Here is a 20,664-nt window from a genome sequence, read left to right as displayed (position 1 = left end):
GACTTTCTGTAAATTATTTCTTATTAGCATATAAACATTTTAAAAATACAGAAGCAGATAGAGTCATTGCCTGCTGCTGCTGATTAGTAATGATTTAAGGTGACAGTTTCTGGTCCAGACCCATGTAGTAGCCTCCTAACTGATTTCCCTTCTGTTGGGATCAAACCATGGCATTCGCCCCAGGCAGCTCTCCGCAGAGCACTTGTCCGCCCGCCTAAGCTGCCAGCTCCCGTGCTGGACCCTCCTCTCTGTCGCGGGCCTCTCACACTGGCTGTTGCTCTCCCCAGTTTCCTCCGCTTTCTCCATTAGACCAGGCGCTGTTTAGAGAAGTCTGCTGCTAGAATGGGTGCTCTGTGAGTAGGACCTACTTTGTAACACAAAGAGCAAGAATGAAACATGGTATCGTACATACTTAAAAGTGCTTGTTCGATGATAACGTTCACTCAGAACTTTCCTCATTCTGTTGTATCACTTCAGGATGCATCGGTACATAATAAAGACCACTAACAAGGAGGACTCCTTTGTACTGTTCCAAAAGGCCAGAAAATGACACCAGTTTTGTATAATATACTAATAAGCCTCGGTTGTCACTGTTCATATGACCTGTTATATCTGTCTTTGGTAGTGGTGGGAGGTGGGTGTGATGCCCCCACTTACGTGTGGAGCTCAGAGAGCTTTGTGGAGTAGGTCTCTCCTTCTCTGATGTGAGTCCCAGGGATCAAACCCAGGTGGTTGGGATGGCAGCAGGCATCTTTATCTAATCAGTGTGCCATCTTGTGGGCCCTCTTGGTTTGCCTTTGTTGTTTTGTTTTTATTACATGGTAATACGTGGACTATTTGGGGTATTTGTTATTCAAAGACTTAGAGACAAATAGTCTGTATTTAAAGAGAATAAGTCTATTTCCTGGGATTACGTATTAAGTTTTACTCTCTCTTTAGTTCCTTAATGTTGAAATGCACAGTGCTTTAATGAGTGAGCTCCTCTTTTCATCTTTCTTAATTTACATTTACATTTAAAAGCTTGCCAACAGTTACGAGGATGATTTAACAAGGAACATGAAAGGGTTTGCGTTTTAGGGTACTACTACTCTTTCCTCTTTCTGTCATGAGCATTATCAGGCTGTCGTTAGTGGAGGGTAGGAGGAGCCTCATCAGGCGGGGAAGAGGCTGGCTTCCAGGAATCCCATTGGCCCCAGTCTAGGCTGGGAGTCACTGTTCTACCTTCGGTGGTGATCATAGGCACATACCTGCATCTCTTCTACAGATACTATTTTAAATTAGTTCAGTGAGAATAGCAGATTGTGTTTATAATAGTTCATAAGCTAGGTGAGGTTTATTAAACATTAGTTTGGTCTTTTAAATATGTACTCATGAATCTCAGGAAACCCATGGCAGAGAAATATAAAACCATGCTTTATTTTACAGAGTAACAGACTAGCCAGAGACAATGAGTTAAGAGAAAATGACAAGGAACAGCTCCGAGCACTTTGCACCCGAGACCCGCTGTCTGAAATCACTGAACAAGAGAAAGACTTCCTATGGAGCCACAGGCAAGTGTGGGGAGTGAGGCTCTCGGGCAGAAGGCCAAGGGACCTTATTCCTGTCAGGGAACCCATGTGAGTGACCCAGCACACCATTTGGTGGTTGTTGTGGAGGCCGAGTCCATCACTGTACTCCAGGTTAGTCGTGAGCTCGGTGTATAGCCAGGTTGCCTCTCCCTGGAGATGCTCCCGCTCAGCCCCCTAGCTGATGCTAGGATTACAGGTGTGCCCCATCCATCACTCCTGGCTTGGTTTTAGCCACATTTTTACCATACCTAGTAGAGTAAACAGGATGTAATTTAAATGTTACTTTCTTTATTGATGGTGACCTTTTCAAAAATATGGATACAGATACTTCTTTAATCTATGTTGATACTTAAGCATTTAAAAGTTGTTTTTTGTGTGTTTTTTCCTTTTTTGTTGGGGCAGGGTTTCAGCCCAAACTGGCCTTGAACTGTAGTTGAGGGTGACTGAGCTTCTGACTCTCCTGCATCTACCTCCTAAGCACTAGGATGGCAGGCATGTGCCCCACACCTGCTTTACAAGGCACTGTAGATTGGGATGAAACCCAGGGAGGGCCTCATGAGTGCCAGGCAAGCACATCACCAGCCTAGGCATATCCACATTCCCAAGCTTGTTTAAAATAAAGTGTTTTTTAATAGATGGTAGCGATTTAATCTACAGCCTTCTACAAGCTAAGCACATACCTCACCACAGAGTTATAACCCAAGGCTGACAAATTGTTTTTCTAGAATTTTTTTCAAACATGAAGTTTGGGGGCTGAAGAGAATCCCAGCAACCACATGGTGGCTCACAACCATCCGTAACAAAATCTAACTCCCTCTTCTGGGGTGTTGGAAGACAGCTACAGTGTACTTACATATAACAATAAATAAATCTTAAAATAAAAACATTTAGCCGTGGAGTTCAAGCAAGAACGCACGAGCTCTCCTTCCACTGGCGCACACATCTGGCTTGTGGGAAGTACCCCTACCCCACTCTCACCGGCCCCACACTGTTGCATCTAACCGAAGGGGTCGCAGTTCCTAGTCTATGGAGAATCAGACACACAGCTAGATCTTGTCCAGTAAGCACATGAAGTTCACAGAGGTGCACTATTTGAGGGCCTGAAGAGCAGAGCAGCGTAGATACAATTGTTCTTAACCGTCAGCTCACCTTTATCCTCCATTTGAATCCTTTGTCTGTACCGTTTTAACTGTATCTGCATAAATATGCAGATATATGTACAACCAAAGTCTTCAGCACACATTTGGATTTTCATAGGCTAGTACTAATAATAAGCTTAGAACGTGATACTGGTGCATGATGGGAATAAGATGTCAGTCCTTCACGCAACACCATGGTCTTCATTATCTCCCCACAGACACTACTGTGTGACTATTCCTGAAATCCTGCCCAAACTGCTTCTGTCTGTCAAGTGGAATTCCAGAGATGAAGTGGCCCAGGTGAGATTATTTAGAGGCTCTTGCACAGAACTGTGTGTTGCTTAAATCAACTCTCAGAAAATCTGCATCAATTTAGAGAAAAAAAATAAGGCTATAAATTATTATGATGACATAATTAAGAAAATACCAGTCATAATCATTTTCATATGTAAAACTAAAAAAAAATAATAAAGCAAATTTTGAGATTCCATTTAAGCTAAGTTTAAATAAGATGTTAAAACAGGGTTTTCACATATGATCTACTCTTATTCTCTGTTCACAGATGTACTGCTTAGTAAAAGATTGGCCTCCAATCAAACCAGAGCAAGCCATGGAACTCCTGGACTGTAACTATCCAGATCCTATGGTTCGGAGCTTTGCTGTTCGGTGCTTGGAAAAATACTTAACAGATGACAAACTTTCTCAGTACCTCATTCAGCTTGTACAGGTGAGACACCGGGAACTGGAAGGCTTTGCACCACCTCTGTACAGCTTAGCAAAGGAGCAGCATTGGTTTATGCTTTTTAAAAATCCATTTATTACTTTGTGTATAGAATCTTTTCTTTAAGTCCAGCCATAGAGAAATGGGCCTGATTCATCTGAATTTTTGTTGCTTTTCTTCTGATTCCTCAGGTCTTAAAGTATGAACAATATTTGGATAACCTGCTTGTGAGATTTTTACTCAAGAAAGCATTGACAAATCAAAGGATTGGCCATTTTTTCTTCTGGCATTTAAAGTAAGTCAGATTATTTCCCTACCAAGTTTCTTTTATATGTATATGTGTATGTATATATATATATATTGAGAGAGAGAAAGTAGTAAGTGCATGAGTCTTGCTGCTGCGTGTGTCTGGAAAGCTGCTCAATACTGCTCAGTTCTTTTTTGGAATGAAATGACCAGCGGAAGTCAGAACTGAATTCTGTGTGGTTAGTACAAATATTTTTGAAGGATTTGCTTCTATTTTGAGCCAAGTAAAATTTGCCAGATACAAATTAATGTGATAGGTTTCACTGTATACGTAGATGACACTGTCCCAAAATAAAAATCTTACTTAGGAATTCAGAGTAATAATGGCAAATTACCAGGTTTCTTGTGAGAAAATAAGCTAAGGCAGGAAAATCACAACTACCAGCCCAACCTGTGCTTCACAGAGAGATGCTGCCGTGTGTGTGTGTGTGTGTGTGTGTGTGTGTGTGTGTGTGTGTGAATGTGTGTGAATGTGTGTGAGTGTGAGTGTGTGTGTGTGTGTGTGTGTGTGTGAATGTGTGTGTGTGTGTATGTGTGTGTGTGTGTGTGTGTGTGTTGGGGGATGAACAAGGAAAACAACTTTTGGAAGTGTGCTATAGTACTCAAAATTGTCACAAACTAGAGTACAAGAAATTAAGAAACAGATTTGTGTCTAGTGTAGCTTTGTTTTTTGTAATTTTTGTTTGTTTTTTAGTTAAAGTTGGTATTTAGAGAGGTTATTTTTAAAATAAATGTAGAGGCAGCTGGATATGCTTGCAGGAGATTTGGAAAACTTGGTGAGCTTTTCACCTGCCTCAGTTTACTTTATTATTCTCCTTTTCTGCTTGCTTCTTTTGTATTTTACATTGAGATTAATGAATGAAAAGTAGCTAAAATAAAGCCTAAATCAGTAAAATGCCTAGTTATTAAATTTACACAGCCAAGACCTACCTGAAACACTTGGTTATTTTCTTCTAAATTGGTAGGTTTTTAAACATTGTGTTATTGATTAAAACATGTATTGGACTAGAAAGGGGGTTTTTCTATCTTTTGAGAAAGCATATATGCTAATTAAGAGTAGATAGATATAGGTCATTACCTGAATTAGAGTAAAACCAAGTTCACGGCCTATCTCCATGTATTTGCTATTCTGCACACCCACCTGATCAAGCTTACAGTTTTGCCTTATCCAGACACTTAAAAAACAAACAAAACTACTTGTAGGGTTGGAGAAGAGAGCTCAGTGATTAGAACTCTCTCCCAGCCTGGCAGTGGTAGTGCACGCCTTTAATCCCAGCACTTGGGAGGCAGAGCCAGGAGGATTTCTGAGTTCGAGGCCAGCCTGGTCTACAGAGTGAATTCCAGGACAACCAGGGCTACACAGAGAACCCCTGTCTTGGGGGAGGTGGGGGGGGACCAGAACTCTCTCCAAAAGGACCTGAGTTGAATTCCTAGTGCTCACATGACAGCTCACAGCAATCTGGCGCTCTCTTGTGGCCTCCACGGGTACTGAATGTAAACTGCACAGGTGTAAATGCAGGCAGACACCCATATGCGTAAAACAAGCAAAAGATAACAGTCCGTATATGCACAGAGATACATTTTGCTATTCCTTTAGATCTGAGATGCACAATAAGACTGTCAGCCAGAGGTTTGGCCTGCTGCTGGAGTCCTACTGCCGTGCCTGTGGGATGTATCTGAAGCACCTGAACAGACAGGTGGAGGCCATGGAGAAGCTCATCAACCTCACCGACATCCTCAAGCAGGAGAAGAAGGATGAGACCCAGAAGGTGTGTGAGTGGCTCTCAGTCTAGGTCTTTTGATCTGGATTGGCGTTCTCCTGCCTGCCAGTTGTGTGGTAAATATATTATAGGACTCCTAGAACTCCTTTTCTTCTACTGTAAAGTAAAAACAATACTTAAAGTCATATGACAAGCAAAGCATGTGTCACCTCCTTTGAGCATAAGGGGTGCCCACTATGTGCCTGCTTCATATAGCTGTAAGTAATTAAAATGATTCTCTCTTATTTATAATGTTGGTAATGATTCCAAAAACGAGTAGAAGTGAATTTAACTGGACTCAGTCAACACCTGCCATCCTCAGCGTTCCCAGGGCCTTCCCACCCTCCTCTCATCACTGCCAGCTCAAAAGCAAGTGTCGCCTCCCCGCTGGTGACATAGCAGAATCCAGTCACCAACAAGTCCCAATACCCAAAGAACATAAATTAGCAGTACAGAGTCAATTTTTTCCCAACATCTATGATAGTAATACTAGAAAGAAAAACAACTTTTTTAAAGTTGGTGCAATCACGCTAAAAGAAAGTTACTGTATTAATTTAGTGGTCTTAAAATAAAATGAATTGACTCTTTGAAAGTGCAGCATGTAAATTCAAATAGAGATTATTAGAAATCTATGATACTGGCGAGAGTGCAGCTGTTGACGGTACGTGCATGGCCAGCACAGGCGCAGTTCCTGCAGCGCATGAACAGGACTGGGTGCAGTGCTAGTGTGCTCCACAGAAAGGAGGAAGTGAATGAATGCCAAAAGAAAGAAAATGAGAGAGAATTGTACTCTTTCTGATGCGGGAAACCTGGGCAACAGGGCACTGCTTTGAAATTTAGAAAAAAAATGTTTATATCGCAGGAGCTTTGAAAGATTTTTTTTTTATTTGATTTTTTCGAGACAGGGTTTCTCTGTGTAGCCCTGGCTATCTGGAACTCACTCTGTAGACCAGGCTGGCCTCGAACTCAGAAATCCGCCTGCCTCTGCCTCCCAGAGTGCTGAGATTACAGGCGTGCGCCACCACCACCCGGCTGAAAGATGATTTCTTAAGCGTGTATTCTGTGCTCAAGTCTGCATATTACATAATGACTCTTGTACTGTGGCTTCATTAAGAAAGAGGGGTTCATGACTCAACTCATTGGCAGCATGAGTGAGATGAGCGGGGAGCTGAAATCACACTCGGTTCCTGTGGATAGCTTTGCATTTATACTAGAGTACGGAGGGCAAGGGCACTGGGCAAACATTGGAGTAGGGCAAGGATCTCAGTCTTTACCATTACTCAAAAGGCTGGTGGGGAGGATTTCTCGCTCTTCACTTAATAGAGAGAAGTGGGAACCTTACTCCTCAGATTTCAGGGGAGAACTGTGCGTTACTACCACAACCTCTTTCGCCTCATCTCATTTTTTATTTTCAATACATGAACATTTCCCTTAAACACGTCAGCTACTACTTGATAGTTCGGAATAGATGGATAGATCTACACAGGATAAACTGCATGGAGTGTGAGAATCTCTGCAGCAAGTGCTTTTCCTGTTTTTTCCGTCCTTACTCCTTTTTACCTGTGTGAGTGTTTGAAGTTCTCTACAAGCCTAAAAGGAAGAATATTAAGCTCAGATCTAAAGTAGCCTGGCCTTTTCCCTGTCCTAGAATAAGGACCAGCAGACTTTCTCAGTATGGCGCCAGGACCACGAGGTCTGGCCTTCCTGCGCTCGGCTGTGAAAGTGGCCAGTATACAGTAAGTGGCAGGGCAGGCTTTTAATGCACATCCATTACAAAAGCCACAGCTGGTCAGCAAGCAGTCTGAGAAACTTCGCTTAGAGTCATTTCAGCCACAGAACTTGTCTTCCAGAACCATGCTCCCACCCTGACCCTCCCCGACAGTACTGCTGTAGTCCTGGACTCCCCAGTCAGCAGGGTTCACCTGGCCCAGGGAACGGAAGCACAGGTCCCTGCCACTCCCACTGTCGGAGGAAGCAGGAGCTGCTTTTCCCTTCTGAACTGCTTCTCATCAGGGCTGTGCTTTGTCATCAGGTACAGATGAAGTTTCTGGTTGAACAGATGAGACAGCCAGATTTCATGGATGCTTTGCAGGGTTTTCTGTCCCCTCTAAATCCTGCTCATCAACTAGGAAACCTCAGGTAAGGCCACTGATATGTTTTAGTGTTCTTCCATGTGAGACTTAACAAAAGTCTAGCCCTCCAGTTCTTAATTTTTTCCCGTGGTGTTTTTTTTGGGGTTTTTTTTGTTGTTGTTGTTTTTTGTTTTTTGTTTTTTTTTTTTTTGAGACAGGGTTTCTCTGTGTAGCCCTGGCTGTCTTGGAACACACTTTGTAGACCAGGCTGGCCTACAGAAATCCGCCTGCCTCTGCCTCCCAAGCGCTGGGACTAAAGGTGTGTGCCACCATCGCCCAGCTCTAAAATAGCCTTAAACTAGAGCTACATTTGCTTAGTTTCTGTTACTTTGAAAATAGTTTAAATCTTTCCATGGTTACAAGTTCTGATATCATAGGCAAGAGGTTGGGAATGGTCTGTATAAAACCAATTATATATTCTTAGATTGGCTGAAAATTTATATAAACATTTTAAGATTAATGTTTATTGGTTTTCTAAAAGGTTATAATTATAACACTTCAAAATGTTTTATTGTGTGTGCATTTTAAGTAAGTCCAAAGACCAAAAGTATAAAAAGTTAAGGTGCCTGGTAAAGTCTTCAACTCTTTTACAGGCTTGAAGAGTGTCGAATTATGTCCTCTGCAAAAAGGCCACTGTGGTTGAATTGGGAAAACCCAGACATCATGTCAGAACTACTGTTTCAGAACAATGAGATCATCTTTAAAAACGGCGATGGTGAGGCGGGCACAGTGAGGTCATGCTGTGTGTGTCGCTGTCTGTAGACACGGGGTATTTATGAGCCATGGCGGCCTTTAACTGTTTAAGGAGTGCTGTATAAAATCTACAGCAGTTCACAGTGTGTATGTGAAGGCGTTTGGGGAATGGGAATATTATCCCTTAATGTCTGGAGCTATTAAAGGTCTGGAGAGAGTAGCACATGCAGACACTCCTCGGCCCCCGCACCTGCCATGCGGGGAGAGCCTCCTGCCATACGGCGCTCACTGGTCCCCAATCCCCGCAAGCAGGTGAGCTGACCGAGAGTGGCTGGCCCTGTAATCTGAACCTAGTACACATCCGTCCTCAGGGAGTGTCCACGGGATAGGAGAGCACAAGCAGCAAGTCTCTGCTCTCATTCACTCCTGGGTCAGACTGTGAATTAGATTGACAGAAGCTAGACTAGCAGGAGAAAAGAGTGTGTGTGTGTACACTTAAGAAAATGTGAGACTCCAAAGAAAGGCCAAAGCTGGTCCCTCCTCGGCTACCCTGGGACTGAGGAGGGCTGACATTACAGGAGGGTGAGCGGGCAGTCCTGAGGTGAGTGATCCTGACACTACACTAAGAGAAGCTCTCCATCAGAGTTGTCTGAGCTGGACACAGGGACACAACTGTAGTCACAGCACTTGGGAAATGAAGACAGGAAGCTATACAGCAAATTGAAGCCAGCTCAGGCTACATGAGACTCTGTTTCAAAAAATATTATCTCAGAGAAGTCTTTAAATAAGTGACAGGACCTGATCTCAACCTCCGTTGACTATCAACCTAGTATCAACCTTCTCCAATTGAGCTGAAATTTGATCTCCTTCAGAGTCAGAAGCCTTGGAATCCTTGTGGACCTGGGCTTACTTCCTGTACGCAAGGGTGGTTTGCAAAGCATCCATTCCGTAAATGCCTATGTGCTGGACCCTAGGGCTGCGGCAAAGCCTGCCCACATAGCTTAAAGTTTGGCAAAAACAGTTCAGCAGCTAATTCCAAAAGTGAAAGAACCATGAGGCAGAGTGCCGTCTCCCGGGAGACTGGGGGTTTAGGTGGGGAGCAGGCTGCAGGGACAGGGGCTCATCCGTGGCTTGTGAGAAGAACAAACTCAACAGTGAGTGCTGTTGGCCCCAGATTGCATTATAGCCACATTTAGACTCCATTCTTCATAAAGGGAAATAGTTTAAATAGACTTGGAACTTTTTGAAATATCTTGTTACCCAGATGATTGTGCAAATATTTTAGAAGTGGATTAAAAAATTAAAGCACTGCTATCTTATGAATTATCTTGAAGATTGAATACAGTTCTTTATTTCCATCTGAAAACAATGGTGCTAAGTGGTGACATGTATTTGAATTTCAGACTTACGGCAAGATATGTTAACCCTTCAGATCATCCGAATCATGGAGAACATCTGGCAAAACCAAGGCCTCGACCTTCGGTAGGCGTGGGTTCAAAGTTATCTTAAGAGAATTAACTAAAGTCTTACTAGTAGAAGCCTCTGGAGGCCTATATTAGAAATGTTTGCAAAACCAAAAAATAAAAAAATAAAGCACAGCAGTGAGTAGGAGCAGGCACTATCGGCCGCCTTGTCCTCCTCCTCTTGCTTCACCCAGTAGCTGGAGAGACACATCTAAGTGGAAAGAACTGTCTTGTGAGCGCCTTAAGGCTGCCCGTCCCTAGAGTATCACCATCAGGATTAGAACAGAGCCATCCATATCCACAAATATGGTTAGATCACAGAAGAGCATTTATGGATGTAAGTAGTAGAACTAGGTGCTTTTTCATGGAATACCATTTTTACTTTAAAAACAAACTGATAAATCAAGTGTAGATACTTTGCCTATAAGCTCTGCAGTCAGGATACTAAGGCAGACAAATGCAGAGTTCAGGCTAATCTGAACTACCTAAAAAGTCCAGGACCATTGTGGACATAGCAAATCCCTGTTCCAAAAATACCAAGACTTAAACACCTAATGGTCAAGCCATAATTCAGTTAGGCTATTTGACAGGTGTTTTCTTTGAAAATAAATACCCTTCCTGTGTCTGTGAAATTAAACACCCTTTGTGTGTCTTTGAAAGGAAGAGAGCTATGGCAGTTTTGTTGCCAGTGCTAAAATTTGAATTTCTGAGAGAATGTTATCTGAAAACACTATTCCACAAACTATAGCCCAGCTTGGACTTTCTAAGTGAGATTAGTGGTAGAGTCCACACTTGTGACTGGGCGTGATGTGCATACCTGGAATCCCATACTGGAGGCGGAGGCAGGAGGATTGTCAGGAGGTGAAGCAGGATACCAGGCTAGCCAGGGCTGCATATCAAGACCAAATAAAAATATATATATTTTATCTTTTATTATGTCATAATAAAAAGTAAGTTTAGAAAATTTATAAAACTCACAAGCCAGAGTATCTTCTTTTTTTTGTTTGTTTGTTTGTTTTTTGTTTTTTGTTTTTTTGGATTTGGTTTTTTTGAGACAGGGTTTCTCTGTATAGCCCTGGCTGTCCTGGAACTCACTCTATAGACCAGGCTGGCCTCGAACTCAGAAATCCGCCTGCCTCTGCCTCCCAGAGTGCTGGGATTACAGGCGTGCGCCACCACCGACTGGCCCCAGAGTATCTTCTAATGAGTAGTACAGGAACCCATAATGTCCTTAATGTAAAACATATAACACAAATCAATTTAGATGTTACCATCAAGTTTATTGATACAGTTTTATAGTCCACGTTGCAACTCAGATATCTTATTAGATCAAGGAAAAGCATCACATTATCCTTCCTTTTCCTGGCTACTGATATATACATGCTTCTTAATGTACTTTGTTAAAAGGTCACATATAAAACTAAGTATGATGTCATATGCCCGTAAGCCATGTAGTAGGGAAGCTGAGACAGGAACATCTTGAATTTGAGGCTTAAACCCAAAGGCAAGACCCTGTTTCAAAAAGAGAATAAAGCAAACACCCACATCCACCTGTTCGAGTGTTGCATACAGAGCTGGCACTGGGGCTGGCGTGATGCAGCTGGGCCCAGAGTTGGTTCCCAGCACCCAAGTGGCACCATGTAGACTCACACAGGCACATGCATAGACGAAAATAATCGATGAATGAATTAATCACTTTTTAAAATTACAGTTGGCCATCAAACCCAGACATACATTTTGAAAAAAATGTGAAAGTCAGTCTTTTCACATTTTTTTTAACTTTTTACTCTGTTTTATGTGTATGAGTGCTGCATGTATGAATGTATACCACATGCATGCCTAGTGCCTATGGAAGTCTGTCTTAGTTAGGGTTCCTGCTGCTGAGGGTTCCAGCACCATGACAGGTTCAGAGGTTCAGTCCATTGCCATCAAGGCTGGAACATGGCAACATCCAGGCAGGCATGGTGCTGGAGGAGCTGAGAGTTCTATGTCTTGTTCCAAAGGCAAACAGAAGAAGACTTGGCAGGGCTGGAGAGATGGCTCAGTGGTTAAGAGCACTGACTGCTCTTCTGAAGGTCCTGACTTCAAATCCCAGCAACCACATGGTGGCTCACAACCATCCATAATGAGATCTGGTGCCCTTTTCTGGAGTGTCTGAAGACAGCTACAGTGTACTTACATATAATAAATAAATGCATCTTTTAAAAAAAAAAAAAGAAGAAGAAGAAGAAGACTTGGCTTCCAGGCATCTAGGAGAAGGGTCTTAAAGCCCACCCCCACCCCACCCCCACCCCGAAGTGACACACTTCCTCAAACAAGGCCACACCTCCTAACAGTACCACTTCTGGACCAAGCATATTCAAACCACCACAAGGCAGAAGGATCCCCAAGAACTGGATTACAGTTGGCTGTTAGCTACCATGTGGGTGTCGGGACCTAAACCTGGATCGTCTGGAAGAGCGGCCAGCGCTTTTAACCATCTGTCTATCCAGTCTCCCTTATGGCTTTATTTAATACAGGTGACTTTGTTCCATACAAAATGGCACATTAACAGACAATGATTTGATTTTAGATGGGCTCGTTTTTAGGAATAGGTTTTTGAATATAAAAATGTAAAGAGTATGTTAAGACAAAAGTCATTTGTGTGATAAATTTACTAATTGAATGTAGAGATTTTGAGCCTATTAAAGTATTTTCAGTTTTAGGAGACATGAACAGAGATGTCCCCGGTAGGTATGCTAATGAGGGAGAGGGAAATCATCTGAGGTCTCCGCTCTAGACAAAGACCGCAGACAACTAAGAAACGCCAGAAGTGATAGACCAAGTGGTCTGCCCCGAAAACATACATGCAAGTGACATTCTATTGTATGGATGGATGAAGTTGTACTTAACATGTTTAGGAGGGTGTATGTGTGTGTGTGTGTGTGTGTGTGTGTGAGTATCAACAAGGGAGTAAAGACCCGCGAATTTGAGATAGAGCGACAGAATGTGCTTGGGAATGATTAAAGGGGGGAGTGGGGAAATGGTGTGATTATATGTTTATTTTAATTTAAAATATTTGCTGTTTTAAAATTCTGCCTTTGTCAATTTCCAGCATGCTACCTTATGGCTGTCTATCCATTGGGGACTGTGTGGGTCTCATCGAGGTGGTGAGAAACTCTCACACCATCATGCAGATCCAGTGCAAAGGGGGCCTGAAGGGGGCGCTGCAGTTCAACAGCCACACACTGCATCAGTGGCTCAAGGACAAGAACAAGGGCGAGATGTGAGTTTGCTCCTGTGCTCCTGGGGATGCTGGGGATGCTCGTGGGTCAGTGAACAAAACCACTGAACTCAAGAGAAATGGACTGAGCTTTTGAACCATTGGAAGTTGTTGCAAGTGAACAAGAATTACTTATGCCTGGTGGACCCTGATCATTCACCTTGTGAATCGTACTCATTTTTTCCTCTTTTTTTAAAGATTTGTTTATTATTATATGTAAGTACACTGTAGCTATCTTCAGACACACTGGAAGACGGTATCAGATCTCATTATGGATGGCTGTGAGCCACCATGTGGTTGCTGGGATTTGAACTCAGGGCCTTTGGAAGAGCAGTCAGTGCTCTTAACCGCTGAGCCATCTCTCCAGCCCCCTTACTCTCTTTCTTTTAATCCTTATAAACAAAATGAACATTTAGTGTTGTCAACATGTGCACCAGTTAGGAAGACCAGACCGGACTCAGTTCTCAGTTCCCCATGGGTACCTCACAATCACCTGTACCTTTAGCTCCTGGGAAACTGAAAACCAATGCCTGTTCTGGTCTCATGGTACCTGTACTCCACCGCACATGCCCATATAGAGCTATATCATTAGAGGTAAAAAGACACTTCTTTCTGAAGTAACATTATACATTCAAAGCTTTACTTGTAGTTTTTAAAAAAAATATATTTTAGAAATTAATTTTCAAAGCTATCAGTGGTGGCATATCCCTTTAATCCCATTACTAAGCAGGTGGATTTTCAGTTCCAGACCAGCCTAAGCTACCTAGAGAGACATAGGCAGAGACAGGCAGATGTTTGAGTTTGAGGCCAGCCTAGTATACATAGGGATTTGAGACCTTATCTTTATTTTCTTTAATTAATTTTCTCTTGGGTATTATGGCTTATTCCAGCACCCAGTAAGCTAACCCAGAAGGATTTCTGTGAGTTCAAGGGTTGCCTGGGATATCATGTAAGAAATACTGGGGACTGTAGAGCTATACAGATAATTTGGCTGATGGAAGTACTACTGCACAAATGTGAAGACCTACGCTCAAGCTCTGACACCCTAAAAAGCCTTATGGTGTCCGCTTGAAGTAAGGAGCCTGAACAGCGCCATCTTGTCCGTCAGCGGTGAGCCCCAGGTTCAGTTTGAGACCTTGTCTCAAAAATACCTCAGTGAGAAGCTCAAGAGATAGCTTAGTTGTTCAAAATACTGCTGTTCTTCCAGAGGACTCGGGCTTGCTTCCTGGCACCGTATCTGAGAGTTTAACTGCCCTCTCTAGCTCCATGGCGCCACACCCCCTCTTTTGACCTCCACAGGTGTGTTTACATTCACACAAAACAAATCACATAAATAAAAACAAATCCTTAAATGAATAAGATAATAATAGAACCCCTGGGCTTCACACACCGCACTGCATATACCATGGAGAAAGAGACTTATGATGGATATTTCTTTTATTTAAGAACTTAAAGAGTCTCAGAACTTCTCGCATCTTCAGACTAACATTTTTCCTGATGTTAATGAGAAATGTCAGCCATATTTCCCCAGTTTGGCACCAGCCACTCCATTTCCACAGCACATGAGGTGTGTATTTCCTCACTGTAGATACGATGCGGCCATTGACCTGTTCACTCGGTCCTGCGCTGGATACTGTGTGGCAACTTTTATCCTGGGCATTGGAGATCGGCACAACAGCAACATCATGGTGAAAGACGACGGGCAGGTAGCGGCTCTTAAAGTGCCTTCTGGGTCTTCAGAATATTAAGTCAAGATTTTCTGTGACTGCATGTTAAACTAAAATGTAATTTCTTATTTTTGAAAGCTGTTTCATATAGATTTTGGGCACTTTTTGGATCACAAGAAGAAAAAATTTGGCTATAAACGGGAACGTGTGCCGTTTGTTTTGACGCAGGATTTCCTGATCGTGATCAGTAAAGGAGCACAAGAGTACACAAAGACCCGAGAGTTCGAGAGGTGAGCTCAGGGACTGTGTGCCCCTGTGCACGGCAGGGCTGTGTGATGTGGGGTTGGAGGAGTGGAGATGACTTCATTCATTGAGCTAAGTGCTGCCTGCAAAGGAAGTAGCCCTTATATCTTATGACATACTCTAATTGTTGGCTGTTGTTAAATAATTAGACCCTACTTTATTTTGTCAAGTAATGTGTAATATTTATGACATTTTTTGATTCCATTTTTGAATAAAGCTAGCAGACAATAATTGTTATGCATATTTGTGTTTTCTGACTACCTTGGTATATTGTTAGTCTATCTTAGATTTCAAATGTCTTCTATAAAATTCTGTTTTGTGTATAAGACAGTCCCCTGATTTTCGGTGCCTAAACCCTGAAGCCTTACTTTAGTATAGAGCAGTTCAGACATGTAATAAATACTGAAACAGTACTCATTTGCAGAGTGCACATTCTAGAATAGTGTGAGTCAAGGGGACGGAATGGTAGTTGTTAGACCCTTGCCCAAGACAGCTGTGCTAGTTCTGTAAAGCCACTGTACTAGCGGTTCACTGAGCAGATGTTCTTCCCACTTACAGGTTTCAGGAGATGTGTTACAAGGCTTACCTAGCAATTCGGCAGCATGCCAATCTCTTCATCAACCTTTTCTCAATGATGCTTGGCTCTGGAATGCCAGAACTGCAGTCTTTTGATGACATTGCATACATTCGGAAAACTCTAGCCTTGGACAAAACTGAGCAAGAGGCTTTGGAATATTTCACAAAGCAAATGAATGATGCACATCACGGTGGCTGGACGACAAAAATGGACTGGATCTTCCACACCATCAAGCAGCATGCACTGAACTGAGACGGGAGCTAGGGACTGCGAGCTGGCTCCCGGCTCCTCCACTGCGTGGCAGTGGGTAGCAGCAGGCAGACGGTGGCATGGGTGGCACAGTCAGGAACAACATTAGGACTCGAGCAAGAACATAAACAACGTGCTCTATAATTGAAACACTGTACACGCAAGCAGGGTTTGATAGCACTAAACTAGTTCATTTCAAAATCCAGCTTTAGAATAATGAGCAATTTCATGTTATGCCTTAAGTCCAAAAGAGGTAAACTTTGAAGATTGTTTGTATCTTTTTTAAAAAAAACAAAACAAAACAAAAATCCCCAAAATACATACAAATGATGGAGACAAAACGAGGATGCTGTTGTTTGTCTGCCAGTGTTCTGTCTAAGACGTGGACACACCCGAGGCCGTGGCTGCCGCAGGTCTGAGTAAGCTGAAGCTTATGTTACGTGAAATTGGAGAAGAAGGGGAGTTCTGATTTTCCCCTTGCTGTGCAGACTTAGGATTGCAGTGGTCTTCTGACTCCCTGCTTAGTGAGAAACAACACTTGGGGTGAAGGGACTCGCTTTTCACTCTGAACAAACACCCCTTTGATGGACTCGGGGTCTCGCCTGCGGTTTTGACAGCAGTCACAAACGACACCTGCAGACAGCTGCGTTTTTGTTGGGTTTTTTGTTGTTTTTTTCTCTGGACAGTATTTACAAGGATCTGAATTATTTCCTAGGGAAATTCTGGGCTCGCATCACGTACAGCAGTAACCACAGAGGAGAGGCAGCAGGGAGCTACTGTTCCTGACTTGTACAGTATTCACTTTAAGCTGATTGTTTCTCCTTTTGCAATTGAACTGAATACTTTTTTTTCATGCATGTTTTCCAGAAAATAGAAGTGAGTATTAATGTTATTAAAAAGATTATTTTTTTTTATTAAAGGCTATTTATATTATAGAAACTATCATTAATATATATTCTTTATTTACATAATCTGTCCCATAGTCATGCATTGTTTTGCACCCCAAATTTTTTATCGTTGGTAACAGCATGGTTAGCTTTTCTCTCGGTCTGTAGATGAGGCTCAGGCACTATTCCATTTATCCCGATACCCTGTATGACTCCTTAAGGAACAGATTGAACTGCACACGCTTTCCTTCTGCTGCTGTCTGTTTTTTACATGATGCCCTCACCATACGTCCATCTGTAGTTGAGATGGCACAATCATATGAAGCCAGTTACTAAAATGAATACAACCTAGACTATCATCCTGACTCTTAAAACCCTCTACAGAGGTCTAGTCACGAATGACTTTTTACATTATGAGAGACTGGAAACCATGAATTTTTTACCTTCGCAAGCTATGTATCCATATTTCAATGGTAAAATAGAACATTAACCCATTTTACTATCATGTCCCATTTCCAATTGGTGAGGTCTCGCTCCAGCCTCATTAATTCCCATCCAGGCCTCGAGTGCACTAGTAAGCATTCTGAAAAGCATCCATCCAAGATATAGGGCTAATGTTAGTGGTCACTCTAGATTTCTACTCAGTGTTTGAATGATTCATGTCCTAGAAAATAGCTTTAGCATATATTCAGATGCCACACCAAAAAAGAAAAAAAGGAAAAAAAAAGAATAAATAAAAAGAAAAAAAGAAAAAAATGTGCAATAATTTACTGGCAGTTCCTAGCTTAGGCGTTCCTGGGCAGTGTCTTCCTGAAGAGCGCAGCTGTACACTCTAGAAGACAGAATCCCTTTAGTACAGCGCTCACCTTGAGGTCAGACACCTATATACAAGTTTTGAATAGTGAACAGGGGACTCTAATAAAAATACTCTTAATATCTGCCTATTTTTAGAACCCTTAAAGGGCATAATTATTGAAGATTTAGGTACTTCACTAAAGCATGTATATATTATTGCCAACAAGAAAAATAAACCTGAAGATTAGGGGAACTTAGTTCTGTAAACTGTCTTGGAAGAGTTAAGCAGAATTTAAGCTCTGTTTTATGCAGAAAACCAGATAGATTCTTTTGCAGATATAGAAAACTTCCTAACTTATTTAACCTTGGCGTTCCAACACCTTGTGTTCCTTAGATACACAGTTGCTAGGTACTAACATCCCATTCTTCTCTATAGCAGGGATTATTACAGGCAAACTCAGTGACATGGTACAATTCTACAACTTTGATGGTGGAAACTGAAGAATTACAGAGAACTGTGTTTTCCCGAGTGCCAAAACAAAACAAAAACAAACAAACAAAAAGCCGCGAGCCTCCTTGCACAAAACTGATAGGTTTTGTGTGTGTGTGTGTGTGTGTGTGTGTGTGTGTGTGTGTGTTTAACATTAGTTCATTAGTTGCCGCAGTATCACCTCCCAGTGTCTCTGCATAATTAAAACACAGCCACAGAGCTTATTTTGTCATTTACAACCACATTGATTTTATTTGAAAGAAAGTCTATATTCTATGAAGGGTATAAGTAAAGAAAGGAGAACTGGTTGTATTCAAAAAGGCAAAAGGCAAACTTGAATTGCAGCTGGGGTGATCACTATCTGTTTCCAGAGAGCAATAATGTGCCACTCACTCCCAGGTGCTTCAGTACCAGAAAGTCCTGCGGGACCGGTCACCTCTGCAGATGACCGCCCGCCCTTGTCGTTCGATAGTGTATAGATGACTAGGGCTCCATTATCTCACCAAGTCACTTGAGGGTGTTTCAGCAGTAATTATTTCTGAAAGGACAGAAAGCAAATCTAAAGAAACTAAACACACTGTAGCAAGAAGTCATGCTTTCACTTTTTACCATATTGTCAGCTATACAAAAAACTTTTGTTTGAAGATTTTAGACTGCTGTTAATTTGAAATCTGTTGTTCTTACTGTGGAGTTTGATTTGTTCGTTTGTTTGCTTTCTTCTGTTTGTTTTTAAAGATGTTTCTAATTAGGTTTTTTTTAAAAAAAAAAAAAAAAAGAAGAAGAAGACGAAGAAGAATGGAATCTGGTTGCTATTTTAAGGTAGAACCTGAGACTTTGTGGTTCTTCATGTCCTCTGTAAAACTTGGTGTCAAGAGTCATCAACTTTGAGGTTGTCCCTTCTGTTCTGATTTATATTACTGCCCATCAGGAAATGGGAACCTGGTGAATATATAATGCATTGTAAAATATTTTAAATGTGTAACTTTTTCAACTGTGAAACTGACAATTGGTTTTTTTGATGAAAACAGCTGCTCATAAAGTATTTTGTGTAAAGTGCAGTTCTTATTAATCAAGAAATGATTACTCGATTAGATGTGTATGCCCTCTTGAACCCTACCTGAAAGAGATAATGATCGCATAGACAGAGCACAGTCCATCTGTGTTCCCTGCTCCTCAGGGGCTAGCTAACCTGGCCACAGAAAAGATGAGGAACCTCTTTTAAGGGTACAGTAGAAACCTCACAGCACATAAACTTTGGTATGTTTCTTAACATAATTTTTGTAAGTTTGATGTTCATGCTTTCCAGCTCTTCGAAGAAATTTAATTTCTAGCAATATGTTAATCTTTTCTGAATATTATCGTTTCCACTTTTTTCCTGTGTCTCTGCAAACCCCAGACCTGGGCTGGACCCACACACTACAGAATATTAAGGAATTACTTTTGATGTCTACAACATTGCTAAAATACCAAATCCAAAGGCATCACAGATTGTGATATATCTGCTTCAGATGTTGGGGGGAGGAGTGTGGAGGAGGGGCCTGAGCAGGGAGCACAAAGGGGTGTGTCCGCACGAAGGCTGAAGTTAGAGGAATGTTCCACACATACTGGAGAGGAATCGCTTCCAGTTTGGAATTTTGCAGGCTGAACTCAGCCTTGACATCATCTTTAATTAGTAACTCTTGATGACAGAGGAGTACAGCTGAGCTGTTTTAAACAGATAAACAAAAGCATTTCAGTTATTAAAACTGTAAACAGATAATGTCATGGCCTGGGAAGCCTGTTTTTCTTCCTTATAAAAATTTGTTTTTACTCTCTGGAAAGATGTCAGCTCTAGCTGAAAAGAATCGCGCTCCTGACAACCCTGGTAACCCTGTCTCCAAGGGTCTGTCAGGGAAGTAGCCAAGTTGCCACTGTGCCTCAGCTCTACTGCACAGAAGAGCTTACGTTGTAGGTTACAAGTGAGATCTGGCCTGCGATGCCGTTCGTGGTGCAGGAGACGGTGGGGTCGGGGATGGGGCTAAAAGTCACTGCTCCAGCCACTGGGGAGAGCTTGACTGTCAGAGCAGCTCAAGGTGCCGGTTCCCTGAGTGTGGCACTCATAGCTTCTGTGCTCACTCCACTGCGTTGCTTTGCTAGCACTGGCCAAGGATCTATAAGGAAAGGTGTGAACAGATACCCAGGTTCTAAAATGCAGACGGGACTTGAGTTTATCAGGAGCCCCCCCAGACTGGATTGGCAGTCCTGAGTGAGTGTGTGGAGCTGTACGCCTCTGTTTTATCTCACTGTGCCTTTTCTTTTTCTTGGCCTTTGGGTGTGGCAGGGTATCGGCCGTGTGCTAGTGTCAGCAAACGGAATAGGAACGGGACGACATCTCACTTTTCGGGTGTCAGAGTGTTGACGAGCAACACTGAAGTGAGTCACGTACTATGTCCTGTTGGCTGGTTGTCGCTCTACCAGCAGTAGGCACCATTTCTTGTGCTAGTAAGGACCAAAAGGAAACTGGACTTTATATAACTTCATCTCGTGTCACAATAAGTTTGTGGCAGGACTATATATTTTTAAATGCTGTTTTTGTTGATCTTCTAGGAAAACCTTTGGTGTTTCCTACTAAAGTATGGGAATTAGGGTCAGTTGTTAGAGAGCCCAACAAGT

General features: G+C 42.2%; 1 protein-coding gene across 2 annotated transcripts in view; it reads left to right on the top strand.

The window, feature by feature from the left end:
- Pik3ca (phosphatidylinositol-4,5-bisphosphate 3-kinase catalytic subunit alpha) overlaps positions 1-19,054 on the top strand; it is a 67,156-nt gene extending 48,102 nt beyond the window's left edge. For both annotated transcript variants that reach the window (XM_052180663.1, XM_052180664.1), the window contains 12 exons: positions 1,426-1,550; positions 2,926-3,007; positions 3,270-3,434; positions 3,620-3,723; positions 5,332-5,503; positions 7,527-7,633; positions 8,220-8,341; positions 9,723-9,801; positions 12,877-13,047; positions 14,633-14,750; positions 14,850-15,001; positions 15,573-19,054. In XM_052180663.1, coding sequence (XP_052036623.1) covers positions 1,426-1,550; positions 2,926-3,007; positions 3,270-3,434; positions 3,620-3,723; positions 5,332-5,503; positions 7,527-7,633; positions 8,220-8,341; positions 9,723-9,801; positions 12,877-13,047; positions 14,633-14,750; positions 14,850-15,001; positions 15,573-15,843 — 1,668 coding nt within the window. In that variant the 3' untranslated portion in view covers positions 15,844-19,054. The remainder of the gene's footprint in view (positions 1-1,425; positions 1,551-2,925; positions 3,008-3,269; positions 3,435-3,619; positions 3,724-5,331; positions 5,504-7,526; positions 7,634-8,219; positions 8,342-9,722; positions 9,802-12,876; positions 13,048-14,632; positions 14,751-14,849; positions 15,002-15,572) is intronic.
- Positions 19,055-20,664: the final 1,610 nt, after the last annotated feature.

The sequence above is a fragment of the Apodemus sylvaticus genome, chromosome 4, assembly GCF_947179515.1.
Source record: "Apodemus sylvaticus chromosome 4, mApoSyl1.1, whole genome shotgun sequence".
In the NCBI taxonomy this organism is placed as follows: Eukaryota; Metazoa; Chordata; class Mammalia; order Rodentia; family Muridae; genus Apodemus; species Apodemus sylvaticus.
The sequence above is the reverse complement of the archived record's forward strand: the minus strand, read 5'-3'. Positions and strand labels throughout refer to the sequence as shown.